This window comes from Agelaius tricolor, unplaced genomic scaffold (genome assembly GCF_023055355.1).
Source record: "Agelaius tricolor isolate 1412-34295 unplaced genomic scaffold, bAgeTri1.0.p SCAF_11, whole genome shotgun sequence".
Taxonomy (NCBI): Eukaryota; Metazoa; Chordata; class Aves; order Passeriformes; family Icteridae; genus Agelaius; species Agelaius tricolor.
Window position 1 is genome coordinate 13,048,265 of NW_027269271.1, and position 16,918 is coordinate 13,065,182.

At 36.9% G+C, this 16,918-nt stretch overlaps 1 protein-coding gene and 1 long non-coding RNA gene across 11 annotated transcripts in view; one reads left to right on the top strand and one right to left on the bottom strand.

Annotated features, from left to right (window-relative positions):
- The window catches only part of DPYD (dihydropyrimidine dehydrogenase), a 331,540-nt gene that overhangs the window by 88,030 nt on the left and 226,592 nt on the right, over positions 1-16,918 (top strand). For all 10 annotated transcript variants that reach the window (XR_011680584.1, XR_011680586.1, XR_011680585.1 and 7 more), the window contains exons 4-5: positions 3,047-3,134; positions 12,640-12,801. Coding sequence is in view for 4 of the 10 variants with exons in the window: in XM_071436195.1 (XP_071292296.1) it covers positions 3,047-3,134; positions 12,640-12,801 (250 nt within the window). In the remaining 6 variants the exon portion in view is untranslated. The remainder of the gene's footprint in view (positions 1-3,046; positions 3,135-12,639; positions 12,802-16,918) is intronic.
- On the bottom strand, positions 9,655-16,912 carry LOC139594304 (uncharacterized). The gene is made up of 3 exons (XR_011680592.1): positions 16,510-16,912; positions 11,654-11,770; positions 9,655-9,804 (listed from the first exon to the last, which is right to left on the bottom strand). It is a non-coding gene; the product is annotated as an uncharacterized lncRNA (long non-coding RNA).

Below are 16,918 nucleotides of genomic sequence, written 5' to 3' on the forward strand. Positions count from 1 at the left end.
CCTTTATTTTTACTAAGAAGTACTGAGATATATATTCTCAGATTAATGTAGGTCCATAGGTAGTCCAGAATGTTGTTTGTTTGGGTTTTTTTTAGTTATGAGCATGCGCCTCTTCATTTAATTTGCTAGGAGCTAACAGGTGAATTAGAAACATTTAATCTAAATTTCTAATTTGTTTACAATATTTTGAACCAAAATCATAGTAATAAAATAACCTTGTAAAATGAAAGGTGGGATTTCTCAGCATGGGAGGACGGTTGAAGAAAAAGAAAGTAAGTACAATGCTTAATGTTTCTCCACTGGAGTATATGCATGTGGAACTGAAGCTCATGGTAATGGTGTGCTCCCTTGAGCAGGGTATTTTGCCTGTGATTTTTGAAAGGATCAGTCACTTGCAGCAATTTATGTAATAACTTTCTGGTGTGTGAGTCTACTACTTTATTTATTCTTTTTGCCTGATTCACCAGAATGCAATACCTTTGCTCCTTTGTACAGTAAATGCACTCTGTGATATCTGTGATGGTATGGTCAAAGCATAATTTATTGTCAGATAGAAAAATAGGTCAACACTAATGTCACTTGATGATCAACCCCCCAAGTTTAATAAAACACCTCACCAGCATGCATTCAGCGCAGTGCTTGATGTTTTATTAGGACTACAGTACCTTACAGTACCTAGCTATAGCAGGCATGTAATTACTGAGCTGTCATGGTGATAAGTGGGATTAATGGCAGCCTGGTGCACTTTAGTGTGCAGAGTGCCTGGAAGATGGTATTATTATAGGAGAAAGTCTGGACTGGCATATTCATGGCACCCTCCCCCCTCCCCAAAGCTCACATTCAAGTTTGTGTTACCTGCCCCTCCCAGCAGCTGACATTTTCAGCAGCTGTTATTTGTGAAGCAGCTCAAAAATCAAAAGAGAAATAATTTGGTAAAGATGCTTGCTAGTCTGAACGAGTAATCTGTACACATTTCATCCTGCCAGGTGCCATGCAGTTTTGACATGAGATTGTTCTATATGTAATCCACAGAATGCATTTTATGTTCAGTGTGCTTCCTCTGATTTTGAATACAGGACTGTTGTATTTTAAAGAAAACATCACTGAGGAAAGTGAAGAGTAAAAGATCGTAATGGAATTGATGTCTTAATTGCATGATTTTGAGTTCTGTTATTTCCTTATTGCCTACACAGGCAAACTGCTCATCTGAGTCCTGATAGTGGTGTTATTTTGTGTAGTGCATCTCCTTTTTTGCTGGCTTCAAGTACTAGAACTTTGCTTTTTTTTTTTTTTAAAGAAGAGGAATTCTTGTTTGCTTAGAGACCACAACCTTTTGAGGTCTCCCTGTTCCACCTTTCCTTGTTAAGACCTTTTTAACATGTACCTGTCACAGGTAGTGCTGGGCAGTGTTTTGTTCAGCTGCCACAGCTAAAGCTGCCAATGCTTTTGTGACATCCCACCTAGCTGAACTTGTAACCCAGTGTGGTGTTGGACCCAGGTTTGGCTTCTGCATGTTTTCCGTCCTTTGGAGCCTGTGAGACTTGTTTACTTTAAGTATATGCTTTGGGGCCTTTTTTCAATGACTATTCTTGTGAGAAAATCTAAACAGCCACTACCACATGTGCCTTCAAATTTTTCTGGTGCCATATTGTCTGCAATAACCAGCTAGATGGTAATGAATAACAAGATGAAAGGCTAATTAATCTTTTACTTAACTAGCTGTTCCTTATCTTGTATTCCACCCTTAACTGTAAAAATGACAACAAAAAACCCCTAATATGTGTGATTGACAAAGTCAGGACAGTGTTTTGTTGCAGGTACTCCAGTAATCTCCTTTTAATGTAATCTTAATTTCTTTGTATATAGTCCACTGGCTTCTTGCAGCTTTTCTCTGTTTTAAAATATTCAGTTCCACAATGTTGTTACCTAGCACTGGATAAAAATAGTTAAGATAGACTTGTGGAACTTATGTATCTGGGCTCAAATAATATGTAAAAACCAAATTTTATTTCATTTTGCATACATTGTTAAACCCACAATTTACATTAATTCTGACTGTTACTAAAGCAATATCAAAGAGCATCTGGAATAACCTAATGAATTCTGAGACAAGTAGTGAGGCATTTGACCTGTGATAATCCTTGATCTATAAAACCAAGGCTGTGTTCTAATACCTTGGTGCCTAATAGAGAACCATTTTACTCCTGCAGCTGACTTTTATCTTTTTTTAAGGTTTGCTTAATGCAAGTTGTGTAGACTGTCTTGAGGACTTAAGCCTTAGATGGGAGGGATACAAGCAACCAGATCATCACACCCCCATGTATGACTATGCAGAAACAGAAAATCAATCTTTATTATTTAGGATGTTTTGTCTCCTTATTGCTTAGTTAGCTTTTGTCATTAGAAATGACAGGAAGAAGGTCTTAGGGATTTTGGCTGGGGGTATGCATAAGACTTCTGAATTGTTTTCAGAAGTCACAGACTTATCACTGGAAATTCATAGAAAAATGACTTGAAAATTCATCAGCTATTCTTATTCTTTGGACATACAGTAAGATGTATGAAATATCTGACCACATTTCCTTTGTGGAAATACTGTTGCTTTTGTAGGTCTGATGGTCCAACATTCAGCATTTAATCCATAATGAGACTTTGAGAACTTAGTTAATAAATTTAGGTTTACAGCACAAGTATTTTCAAATAGAAAAATGAACTGGTCAGAAGTTTAGCAACCATGCATTCCAGGGAAAAAATTACCTCTATGTAATTTGAGGGTTTCCTAATGCTTCAACAGGTGTTGTCTGTGTGCTTGTAAATGGTAGCCTCTGCCTTCCTATGTAGAGTACAGTCAACAAAACATAACTAATCTGTGTGATGACAGTCAATAATGATTATGTAGTGCTTTGAGATTTTAAACAGAAATTCTTTGTAAGTGTTTTGCATTATTGCTTTGTGACTTATCTTTTAGCATGTTAACTTGAAAACCTTTTGCTATTGGCAGCACTTGTATTCCATGTCTCCTTGACACATTTTCTTTTATTCCTAGATGCCTAAAGTGTGCAGATGCCCCCTGTCAGAAGAGCTGCCCAACTAATCTGGACATCAAGTCATTCATCACAAGTATTGCAAACAAGGTAAAGTCAGGCTTGCAGTTGTACATGGCAGGAGATAACATATAATGTCCCTTTGTAACTTGGTGGAAGGGGTAAGTTATTTAAAGGCAGATTAATTTTGAATTCTATGTTTCTGTTACAGAGCAGAGACAATAAAAATGGGGTGACTGCAGAGCTTTGAGAGTTGTGTTTTGGCAATGCTATACTGGAATAATATTAGTAAACTGCCTTGAAGGTTTGAAGTAGTCTTTGCCTTGCTAAGCCAATGAGTACATGCTTACTGATTCTAATAGGGCAGATTTAACCTGTCAGATGGTGAGTGAGGTGGATCAATCCTACAGAATTTGGGTTGTTTGATGACTTTTGAATCCTCCTGGAAGCTGCATATGCAGGGTAAGACACTGGCTTTGCCCGAGCAGGTGACTTGATCACTCGGTGTTTTATCAGAATATCTTGCTCTAGAAAAGAGTTGCAGCTTACTACTATTCTCTCAGTAGATACGACTTTTTTTGTGGAGAACCCAAAGTATCTTAGATTACTCATAGATTAATATAAAGTTTCTTAGATTAATCATAGCATGTCTTTTTGGACTCTGTCCCTACCTATCAATATCGTCTGTATCCACTCTGAAACTTATGATAAAAGGTATAACACAGCTTTAGTGGCTGCTTTTACCTCGTGTTTATGTCTGGTGTTGTGTAAGCAGCAGGAAACATTCACACACAGGAAGTTTTGAAAAGTTGGATATTTGGTTTCTGCTGTTCAAGATGTTAGAATGGAAAATTGCATGCCTAAATCAGCACTGCTTCTGTTAATTCAACTTTCAAGTTTGAGTTTATGTACAGTCTTATGCTCTTCTTTCTCTCCTTACCCTATAAGGAGAAATCTTACATGGCATGATTGTGGAAGCACTTCTCTGCAACAACTCTAATGCTCGCTTTAAAACTAAACAGCCAGAAAACCAAACCAAAAGAAGAAACCTCCTAAAATTAGAATTTAGTAAAACCCCCAGGGGGACATGCTTAGCAAGTAGCTGAATTCATGGGCTGAGAAACAAGGCAGGAGAGTAGTGCATGCCCAAGGCAGGGGATTTGGAACTAGATGGTCTTCAAGGTCCTCTTCCAACCCAAACCAGTCTATGATTCTGTTTTGTAGCCTCCATGTCAATGGCTATGCCTCCTGTAATTCATGTCCCAAGCAACTTAAGGAAACTAACAGCGCAGAGAGAACCCAGCCTTGACTTGATGACTGCAGTCTGCTGGGTTGAATTTTCCTTTTGATGTATTAGTTTCTGATGCCTTTGCCATAAAATATCTCTCATAACAAATTCTGTTATTCAGAAAATTACTGGAAATTCTTATGGTTTACTTTATTAATAGAATCTTTTTATAGCTGTAGGTATGTACTGCTGTTTCTACAGTACTGCATTTTGAAACTCCTTGCTTTCTGTCAAAGGTACAGGATGAAGTTGAGAGGGGGGTACCAAAAGTTGAATTATTCACCTGAAATCATGACCTGGCCGAATCTCTGTAAGAGCCCACTACCATGGCTGCTCCTGTGGTGTCCTCTGCTCTCTTTCATTCTGCTGCTTGGTAGTACCTGCACCATACACATTTAGAGCAGATAGAAGACAAGAATAGTGTGCTTTTGAAAACTAAAACATATCATTTATAATTTTGATAGTTTTTAATGGAACCAGTAAGTAATTTTTCACTTTGTTATGCGTTTTGCTGAACTTCTATTGAAATAATAAGTTAGATATTTATCATTCATCAGTCTGAATATTCAGCTTGATGAGAATTTCTGCATTATTGTCACTGAAGTTCTTGCTTAAGATGATCAAGGATATTTTGCATGTCATTGAATATCATTTTCAAAATGATAAATTTGTTTTTGCTGTTTTCATCATATAAATAAACTTCCATTTCTAATCCAAAAGCTTATAAATATGTATGATAGCTTCTAGAAGAAATAAATAGGTGAAACATAGAACATTCAGGTGTTTGAGGTAAATAGATTCAGGGAATTGGGGTGCATTTTCTAGACTTCCTGAAGATTCGTGTCTGAATCTCTCATCACCCACTTGAGAAACTTGCTTCAGCTGGTACCTTTCTACTTGTTTAGAGAAGATTGTGTTCAATAAATTCCCTGTCCTTATCCTTGTGTAAGCAGTACTGCATGTAGGTATTATTTAAACATGATTCATTATTAATATAGACTATTTAGACAGCAGTAAACTGAAAATTAATTACTTTGTCAGGTATTAAAAAGCTCTATTGTATGTGGTTTATTTTGTTGGGAATGGCTATAGTAATCATAAAGGGTCAGGGATTCTTGTTCTCTTAAGCCTGAGGCTCTTTAGATATTTACAGGCCATGTACAATGTAGCTGTTTTGGCTGTTCTGCCATTAGACCTGAGCTCTGAAGTAGAAGAGGGACAAGGGAGGAGGGTTGTTCCTGGGTTGAGAGGGTAATTGAATTGCCAGACTCAATGAGCCTTGAGCCTCTTTGAGAGAAAGGATGTCACTTACGCTGTATTGTGTTAGCTGCTGTGACTCAGTAGAGTTTAGGCCACAACTTCCATTCTCTTTTTCCATACAAACTGGATTACAACTCCACTTTATAAAGGTACAATCTATTCCATTGTGTCTTCCCAGTTCGTGTTTCTCAGTTCATAAAGGCCGCTTGCAATTGTGTCTCTCAGAGATCAGACTTTAAATTCACCAGGCACACGTTACTATTTTTGTTTCCAAACATCAGAAGAGGGCAAACAAGAATTCTGACTTCCAGCTGTCCTCTTTAAATACCACCACATTGCAAAACCTGTATTTCTTGCTTTATAATGAACGAGTGCTGTCATAGTTGTTTATTTCTTTAAAAAGAAAAAAATACACTAAAGAAAGTCCAAACGTGTTCAGCTGCTGCAGGAGAAGCTCTTCCCCCCAGCCCTGAAGTAGTACCAGGAATGATTTTAGGATTTTATGCTCTCCTTTTCCTGTGTTGATATGTCAAGCAAGAAGGAATTTGTAAAATGGAGCTTTAGCACTTGTCATCCTTTAGGACTGGCACAAGCAAATGTTTTACAGCAGCAGAAAATCCTACAATTTCCCAGAAGCATCTCTCAGCCTGAACACTTCTAGGGTGGGCAGCTTTTCTCCTGTTCAGCGAAACCGTGCCAGAGAAGCAGCCCTTTAGAAAGCAGCAGCTCCTCACATGCTTTACCTTTGAACTGCTCAGTGGGAGAGTCTTGGAGCTTTTTGTTATCAGATCCCTTATAGTTTGAGTAGTAGCATTGAAAAACAACTGTTGGTGTACACAGGGATATCAACTTTTGTTACACAGCACAGGCATAAGGAATGAGTGACTCAGCCTTTACAGTCTCAGTCTGTAATGAAGAACTGGGGGTACAGAAGTATCTTTTTTGTTATCTGTACTCATAGAACTCACTTTGTTACTGACTAGCTCTCACAATTTTATTTCAAGCCATGCATTAATACAGTGATTCCTGACATTGACTCTACAGCTTTTTCTGTGTTCTGAAAGACCACCTTTTCCCACATCCTTAATGATAAAGATAAGCTGTTTTGCACTGACCCATCAAGTTTTTTTAACAGACTATATGGAGGCCATCATTAGAAAAAGAACAAAAACAACAAAGAACCCAGTGCCCCCCCAAAAAATCCCAAACCAAATGAATACTCCACATTGGAAAACAAACTCAAAAAACAACCCAATCCCCAAAATCAGCAAAGCCATGCTGCCCTCTGGATAAAAGGTTGTCCCTGGGCTGTGCAGAACACTGGCAGGGAAATGGAGGAGGAAGAAATTAATGTCAGGAGCAGTACAGAGAAACTTGTGGAACCCAGGGGAAAGTTTTAGGATTTCAGAGGAATCTTTAGGTTTAAATGAAACCAAAGGAAATTCGTGTGGGATTTTCAAGAATGAAATTCTGTTTTTTTCAAAGGAGAAATCAGAGAGGGAACAAACTGGAAGACAGAGAAGAACTCAAAGGGATAAGGGCAAATCTGAAGTTTGGGAGATTTAGGGAGTAAAGGAAACCATGTTTATGGTAATATACTAGAAATAAGAAAAATGTCAAGTGTGTAGACAGAGGAAAAGAAGATGCAAAAATTTGTGGAAATGCTAAGAGAAAATAAATGAAGAGAAGATTGCCACAGAGAAAGGGTGTTGAGAGACATAGGATTATGACAGGTGAGAAAAACAGAATGATGGGGTTTTTTCTGTGCCAGAGGAACTCTGACTAAACTAACAAAAGACATCTATATGCCATTGCAAAGACTGTAGAAAATGACGAGTCACAGTTCATATGTAAAATACTGTAGGTGGGGTACTGTTAATACAATGAAGGATTGTGGAAGTCAGAAAGCTGCTAGGTGACTGGTAATAATTATATACAGATATTAATCAAAATTAATCTTTAAGTACTACTTTGAGGCCCCAGGTTTTTCGAAAGTGCTGTTTTATTCAGCTTTCTCTGTTAATCGTAGTATATTTCAGGTCACTAAATAAAATAGTAAGGAAAAAAAATAATTTAAAAGAAAAATTAGGAACGATGTTAAATTGATGCACATGAAACAGTGACTTTTCTTGAGATGTCTGTTTGTACTTAGTGTAATGGAATGGCTGACAGCTGGTTTCAGTCGCCGTAGTGTAATTATGTAGAATAGACTTTTGCGATGACACTATGTCAATTAAGGAATCTCTCACATTCTAGACTACAAAGGACAAAATGACAGTACAAGATATTTCTTCCGTTCTTTTTCATAAAAAGATAGTGACACTGTGTGAAATTACAGTCCTGTTATGATGACACAAGTCAAATGATGTGAAAGATTTCTGGATTGATTAAAAATCATCAGCATTATAATATAGAATATGTATGATTTGATAAGTTGCTGTTATGTTTTGTTCATTCTTCTTGGGAAGATATTGGGGGGGCTGACAGACTGACAGTGTTTCTTGTTATATTTGAACTGGTGTGTGTCAGTGTGAAAAATGCTCCTTATATAACAACGTACTTTAAAAAGTGACTCTTCGCTCTGTGGAAATGTTTTAATCCAATACATCTTGAGTAAATTTTTAAGCCATCACAGAACATGAACTAGAATAAGAGGTGGTGATATTTTTCCATGTATTTTGCTAGGTCTCCCTTTGTTAAACTTAAATCTAGATGAAAAAGATATAAAATCACTGTTTTCTTCTTTCCGTTTAAAGTATTCACACTGTCTCCAAATTCTGATAAAGTCCGTGTATTAATTTGTATTACATAAAGCATAATAATACATATTCTTCAGGGTTTTTTTTAGAAAACTGCAATATCAAAACATCCTGATGCATAATGAATTTATTTAAAAAGCTCTTGAATTGAATTGAAAGAAAGGATGCTATAAGCATTTCCTGATAGTAAATACAATTTCTTCTGGTCTCTCAGTATTGATCCTATGTGTTTTAATAGATTTTTTTCAAGTAAAAAACAGTCTAATTTGCATGCAAATTATATAATGCTTCCAAATGATACATGTGGAGATCCTCTTCTGCCTGTTTTCCTCCGATTATTGATATCTGTTTAAGGCTTCTTTTTGTTCCCTATGTTAGCAATGTAGTATTTATTGACATTTTGTTGTAGGAAACCACAAAACAACTTATCCAGTTAGATTAATTTATTTCCATGGAAATGCACAGGAGAAAAAATTCTGTGAACAAAGGCAGGAGCAGATATTTATCTCATTAAAAAATTCAGAATTCTTGTTTTAGATTGCTTCCTCTGTGACGTCTGTAAGAAACTGGCCAACTGAGTCATCTTATTATTTAAACATCTACAAAAATTACTCCAAACTGTTAAGGTAGCTTGCATTATTCTATGCAGTGAAGCAACTGTGTCATTTTAATGAAGCCAGTCTCCCTTTAATTATGATCCTTTCTCATGTACAACATGTGCGTGGTTACCAGCCTGCCAGATCTGCATCTCTGCATGTCTATTTTATATGCAGCCTACTACACACTAGTTTTGTAAAATGAAGTGATCAATATTTTTTTAAATGGGAATATTCTATGAATATTTTACTTCTAGTGTCACTGATAAATATAATGATCATTAATACATGCTTTTAGCTTAAAAAGGATAAAGTTGCATAAGCAAAATGTTGGTGTAATTAAACATTTAAGATAATATACACATTCTACAAACTCTCATTTATTATTGTACTACCATGCTTTGTAGTTTTGTAACACAGTTTGCATAACACCACTCAGTGTAACTTACTAGACTTACTGAATTTATCTGTCAGTGTTTGTCAAGTATTGTAAAACATTTTTCTAATTTTTTGGTATGTTAAATAATTTCACAGTAAGGATAAGATAAATAATAGAATAGGACAGAAAAGAATAGAATAGAATGACAAAAAGATGAAGCAACTCAGAGCAACTCAGGCCCATGCAGCCCTGTCCAGAGCCCAGCCTCCACACTGCACTGTGCCCTGGCAGGCAGGCGGTTTGCAGCTGGACTCACTCTCGAGGCACCGCGCGGCTGTGGTGGCAGCACATGGCAATGTCCTTTCACTGGGAGTGAGCAGGAACAGTGGCAATGGCAACAGTGCTGACACTGATCTTCAGCAAGGTAGAAGGAGAATAAGAGAACTGTGGCTCTTCTGAGAGAATGTTGTAAGTTTACCTATGGTAAAATTAGCACAGAGGAGTTAAGTTTTGGCAGACCATGAAACCAAGTCCAGTCCAAACCTGTGCTTCCATTGCATCTCTAGAGGTGCCCATGTTAGCACAGTTGGAACACACTAGTGAAGCAGTGCAGAAGCCTTGCCCTGCTGTTCTCAGATGTGACTGTCTTTTAATTTATCATCAAAATTATTTTAGGTGCTAAGACTAGAAGATACATACTGGTTGATACAATTTATTTAAGGTCTTAATATTTAGCATGGCAATGTGTACTATGTAGTTTTTGATATTCTTATTTGAAGAGAATGCAGTTCTTTTTTTTCTGATGCTACCACTAGTAGTGCCCACTGCAGGAACTCATGATCATGACAGCAATATCTCAAAACTTTCCAAATCACGTCTCAATCTTCATATACTCAATCATGTTTCTCTCAAAGTAAGGGTTCAGCAGTAGCTGGCCTTACCCCTATTGAATCTTCAGTTCCAGCTTCCTTTTTACCAAACTCTGGTATGGTGTTCTGAGACAGATTTCCTTAGATATCCCCTTAACAAACTGTGATCTTGGTCCTATACCCCTACTGACCCTGGGCCTTTCTCTCTGAAGTCAGTTGTGCCCTTTCTGTAGCATAGCTGTGCTCAAAGTTTGGTTTGAGCTTTCAAAAGAAGTAACATGTGCCAGCTGTGTTGACGTTGTATTGGCTCAGTTCAAGTGTGAGAATATGCTTAAAGATGCAAGAAAATTAATTTTAAAAAAGGAATATTTAACAGCTTTGCTTTATAGGCATAATAACTAGGTCTGTATATAGATTTTAATTACAAAGCTGAAAAATGTAGACAGTCCTTAATGAGGTTGCTTAAATAGAAATGCACTTTGTTTCCATTGAACCAGAGTTGAAGATAATAAATGTAATGATACTGGACAACACAGGAAGGAAAACTGGAAGTCTAATATGTGTGAAACATAAAAGAGAACAAAAGTTCATTGAAAACCATTTTGTCTTTGAGTTAGTGAGAAAAATAACCAGCACTAATTTGTAATTATTCCTTTAGAGTAGAAGAAAGGAAAGGCTAGATGTAATTGCCTGAGGAACAGGCATCTAGTGCCACTTAAGATGCTGCAGGGTAACTAGGCTGGTCTCATTGCTGCTTTGGAAAGATGTGGGTTTCCTCCATTGATTTTCACCTCTGCTGTCTGCAAATTTGTGTCAGTGACATCTCCAATATAGCTGGACTTCTTTAATTTGCTGCCAAATTGAGCTTGCAGGCTTTTTCTTCTTTACAGGTTTTTTTAAGCATCCCTAATAATGTCTGATATCAAAACAGTATAATAATCTGGAAGAACAAAACTGTTTGCTAATACGTACAATTCCATTTTAACTAATACTCCTTTACATTGGAATAAATGAGAATTAGGGCTAATAAAATGTCTCACTAATCACCATAGGGGAAATGACCGAAGGTTCTTCAGAACGGTTGTATAAAGGTGTTGCCTGTTCAGCCAGGATTAGAATTTCAATGGGATTTAATGCTGTCTAGGCAGCTGGTTTGTGTTTCCAGATGAATGAGAGAGGCTTGTGGTCTGCCTTAGCAGACCAGCAGCTGTAAGCAAGGAGTCCAGTTATGTTTATAAATACATTTCTTGAATGTTGGCATTTTCTTAGAAATTTGTTTGTGTCTGTATGATCTGATTTAACTTTTAGAGAATTGCATGCTCAGTCTAATAATATGCCTGTAGTGAATTTGAACCTCCCAAACCAAATTCTTGTTACCCATTGTTGGTTAAATTGTCAGATCTTGACACTGGTCTTTTTATTCCTCAGTGGATTCTTACTCTTTGTGGCAAAGGATACAATGTGATTTCATAAATGTAGGTGCAGAACTGCCAACAGTAGTTCTCTCCCTTTAAATGACACTTCAGGTCACTCCTGGCATTTCCTCTGATTCTTCTTCTTAAGACAATTATCTAGCTGAAAAAAACACCAGAGCTTGTTTACTCATGGCATCAGACACTGGGAACTTGCTAAAGTCCATTCCTTAGAGTTTTAGTTTGGAAAGAATCCTTGCTAGTTCTCATATAGCTGGTGACTATTCCTTTTCTGAAGAAGCCCACTGAATATTGAGAATCTTTGAAGTTGTGAATTGTAGGTAACATCTTTAATTAGTTCCCTGGTTTATGATTTAAGGAAACAGGAGAGTAAGTGTTTGCCCTGATCAGTATGTGTTGAGGAAAAAAAAGATCAAAAAGAATTCAGTACTGCAATATCTGCAGGTGGCTACATGGGAAGTCTTCTCATCATGTGTCTGGGAAAATTGGCACTACTGGTCTGGTGTGAAGGACAGGAATATCAACAGAGATGGTGTGCACAGATGTGTAAAATAAGATTTTCATTCCTGAGCTGTAAAGAACTGGTAATATAACCGGCACTTTCTGGTCGTCCTGTAACAAGGGTTGCAACTCAGCTACTGCCCAATTGACCTAGAAATGGAGAGAATATTTTCAAGTACATAATGCAGCAGTTGTAATGTTTGAAGTTAGATTTGTTAAGCTACTAAAAATCCTACAACCACCTCAGACTGAAGATGCTTTTCACCATTTTGCAAGCTAAAAAGCAACAGTTTACCTTTGCATAATCCACAGTTTTTGCTGACTTTCTTCTCAGTATCTTTGATGGGATTTTGCATAACATGTTAGTACGTTTCAGTAATGTCAGTGTTATTTAACACATATGCTTATATATTATTTTGTTACAAAATTCTGTCTTGAAGGTTTGAATTTTTGCTTCATTGGTATGTGACTGTTGTTTTTATTTCTTCTTCCTTTCTCTTTTTCCTTCAGAATTACTATGGTGCTGCCAAAATGATTCTTTCTGACAATCCGCTTGGCCTGACATGCGGAATGGTGTGTCCAACGTCGGATCTCTGTGTTGGTGGCTGCAACTTGTATGCCACTGAGGAAGGACCAATTAATATTGGTGGATTGCAGCAGTTTGCTACTGAGGTAGGACTTACAAATGTCCTAAATTCTTTGTATGTACTATTGAGTATTGCCTGTGGTTACCTCTGGTAATGATTTTCTTCAAGAAAAGTTGATACTAATAAAATTAAAGCATAGAAAGCTTTAATAGTTATCCTTTTTCTTACAGCACACTCAAATGCTTAGAAATACTTTCATAATGCAGTACATTATAGGAACATAAGGAACATTATTTGTGAACAAGATGGTTCTTTAGACATACTGGTAGTTGAGACAATTTCTTTTATAATGAAAACTTTATTTCAGGTGAAATTGTGGATGTTGCTCCATTGTAGGCTGCATAGGGGAAAAGATCAAGTGCAGCTGTATCTGTAAATGCATATTAAGGAGATGTAGAACTGTTCTTGGCATAGGATAGATTCTGTAGCAGAATTAATGTGTGTTTGTGCTGGCTTTGAGACAAAGGATAAACTTCAGGTGATTTTTTCTTCTTAATGTGTTTACTTTATTTATTTTCCAGACCTAAGTAAATACATAGTTTAAGGTTGACCTAAAATACATGTCCATGTGTATCTATTTATATAGGTAAGATTCACAGTGTATATGTGTAAATTTACTAGTTCATAAAGGTAGGTGCATGTTTTGGCTACTGAAGCAAAGGTTGTTACTTGCTGCTTCACATTAGAAATTCTTTGCATGGGTTTTTGTTGAGCTTCTTGTGCATTGCTTGGGATTATATAGTTTTAATGCTCCAATTTCTGTCTGAAGAAAGAGGCAACTACTCGTTTGTTAATTTCTTTTGAGGGCATGGAGAATTTTTACCTCACTTAAGGTGTAAGATGCTACCTCATTTGATCTGTCTGAAGCAAAATTTTGTAAAAGTGATTATTTTGGCCTCTGTAAAAGTGAGGGAGTTATGGCTATATTAAAACCAGCATGTTCACGTGTTAGGATTGTACATTTCTATACAGTCCTTAACAAATGTGCGTGTCCCTATTCTGTATCATGAGCCATTTGGCTGATCTTATTTACAAACATACAATGAAGTTCCAGTCAACTTTGCAAAGCCTGGGAAAAAAACAACTTTGTAGAACAGACCAAAATAGAAATGCAAATCAATCTGGAAGTTTGAGACCAGTATTTTCCTCTAGTGTCAAGCATAGACTTCACACTTTCTTCTCAATGGCTGTGGGTCATGATTTGATGAGCAAATATTACTACCTGCTGCTGCTGTTCTCCTTTTACCTGTTTGTATCCCTCTTTTCTTCTCTCCAGGAGACTTGTAAATCTTCTGGAGTGCCTGATAAACTTTTCTGCTAGCTGTTGCTGAATCTTCTCTCCTCTCTGTCATTTAAGTAGTTATCCACTTCATTTTTCTTGAGATTTGAACACACAAGTGTGTTCCAAGTTCTCATTTACAGGATGAGACTAGAGACACGGAACTGTGTTAGTTCTGTGTGTATGTTTTATAGTTGGGCTTTATCAGTGAAGAAACACTTTTATTAGCTTTTCTTCTAGTGGCCTTTATTCTGTATATGTAAAAAGCTAGTATTTGTTGCAAAGCAGAAGACTACTTCTTTCCTTAACCTCCCCACAAAACCAAAGATAGAAACCCGAAACCAACCGACCAAACAAAAAAGATTAAACAGTTGGCAAGTAGATCATAAATACAATAGTGAAATATTACTGTTTAGGAACCAAATGAAAGTAATATCTGTTATAATTTGATTTGTGTCTTCTTTTAGGTCTTATTGTATGATTAATAGAGAGGAATTATGACTTGGTAGATAATGCTAAATATCTGCCATTTTTCTTCAGAAATGTTCAGAACTCTATTAAAAAAACCCCAGTGATAGCATAATGATGGATATGAAAACTGCAGAGGATGAATAGTTTTCAATGTTTCAAGTTTGTTTAAAATTATGTTAGTTCCAGGAGCTCTAACAGAATAAAATTGTTATATAGTTCTATATGGCAGTCCAACAAAAAGAACGTTTCAAAAAATGTTATTATCTTTAGTATTTTCATAGTATCTATGTTTTTATACATTTAATATATAAAAAATGTAAAAGAAAAAAAATTGTTGTTAATAACCTTTAGGTTTACTGCTGTTCAACACAGAATTTGTATGTATTGTAGCACTCTCAATTAGTAATAATAGGCAGACACTTTTGCAATTAGTACTTTTTTACTTTTCAGTTAAATTTTGCTGTGAAAGTAGGTATAGTTGCAAAAAAATAATGGTATGAGTGCTTCCAAGTAAAAATCATTATAAAAATATAGATTATAATATTGAAGAAAATTGTAAGGTGCTACTGTTCGTACAAGAATTGGCCCAGATAGCGTGTTCACAGCTCTACCTGTACAAGTAACTTAGCAAATTGTGTAATTTAGGCATGCAACATGTGTTAGTCTTAATGAGAGCTGCATGGTGATTCTCATGCATGGTGTAATATTTGTCCCACAGGGGCTTATTTACTGAAAACTCCATTGTGCATGAAGCCAGTTTTAGGCTTTTTTTTCCCTCAGAATTAGTCTGAGGATCATACACTTGATGCATTATGAGAGTGAGCAATAATAAAAGGGCACAACTGCTAGCTGAGATAATAGATAAAATTGCAGTAAAGCAGGAATATGGATTTAAAATGGAAAATATATGGGTATGACATGTGCCTGTTTGTGCTTCTGAACAATGACTGATCATCTGTTCATACTGCAGATAAACCTCCCTAATTGTAAAATATTTGTCTTGCATACGGTAGAACAGTAAAAAAAAATGGCACCTTATGCTGCCTGCGTTTCCCTTCTGCCCTTTCATAGTTTTGTAACTATGTTTGGCTCATTCTCAAAGTGAATGGTAATCCAGCCTGAGAAAATGTGGATTTTGACAATTAAATGTTTAAGGGGGAAAAGGGAAATGTCCGTTTGTATTTGTGATGGGGAATGTGTGTACTGGGATGCAGTTACCATGGTAACTGTTGCATCTAGAGAATAACATGGAGTAAATCTCACTATTATAAATGACGAGTGTCAAGCTCAGGTTACACCTGCTACTTGCACAGGTCAAAATTATATTAATGCCTTTATCTGTCTCCTTTGCCCAAGTACTCCAGAATCAGGCAACATCCCTTTTTTGAACACAAGTTCAGTGAAAATATACTGAGATTGCAGTGACAGTACATATAAGCATGAGATATATGGCTGTGAGTCCCAAAATGAACTAAAATCACTGGTTACTCAAGTACAAGTTTGCAAGCTCGTAGTGAAAAGAAACGAGGTCTATTACCTTATCTGCTGTCGTATTAGTAAGAAACCCTCAAATTATTATGGTTTTGGATAGACTTTATTGAATATAAAGGTTCTTTTCTGTTTCTGTTTAATCATTCTGAATGGTGCAGCCCAAGCTAAATAGAAAATGTAATATTTTCATCTCTGCATGCTAGATATAAACACTAGATCATTTAGTACTGTGGCTCTTGTGCCAGTTACAGTTCTGGTGATTTGTTCCTCTTTGCAGATACAGTCTGACTGCTGCTGCTGCAGAAAGGAATTGGAAAAGGAAATTAGATACGTGTTTTTTCTGAAAAAGAGGGATTGTGTGAGCTTACCTGCTGCTCACCTAGGGGCAGCTCAGCAGAGTACCTGTGCTGGAAGGAGTGTTCTGGTGAGGGACCTGAGTGCTGAACCTCCCTTCTCCCTCAGCCCACCACAATCAAGGAAGAAATGTCTTACCTGAGGGATTGCCATGGAGTGGCACACTGTGCCCTTGGGCTTAGGCTCCTCTTTGAGTTGCAAATTGACAGCTCTGATCAGTCTGTAGTGCAGCTGTGAGGAGAAGGTGGCTCTCATGGGGCTGCCACTTCTGCAGTAGGACGGCCTTGAGGTGCCAGACTGGGCATCATCACAGGCATGGATACATGAGCTGCATCTGCAAGAGGAGGGTTGTTCTGGGGAGCTAAGACAGCAGGACAAATAGAAAAAGCCCTTTATTTGTCAGCATTAAAATTTTAAGACATCTTTAGATAATTATATCTTTAAGTCATGTTAAAATCCATGATAATAATAAATAAAATTTCAGGCTTGTCTGAAGGGAGTGGTGTAGCTTTCTACAATAGTTCAGGGGATGAGTCTGAGGACTTCT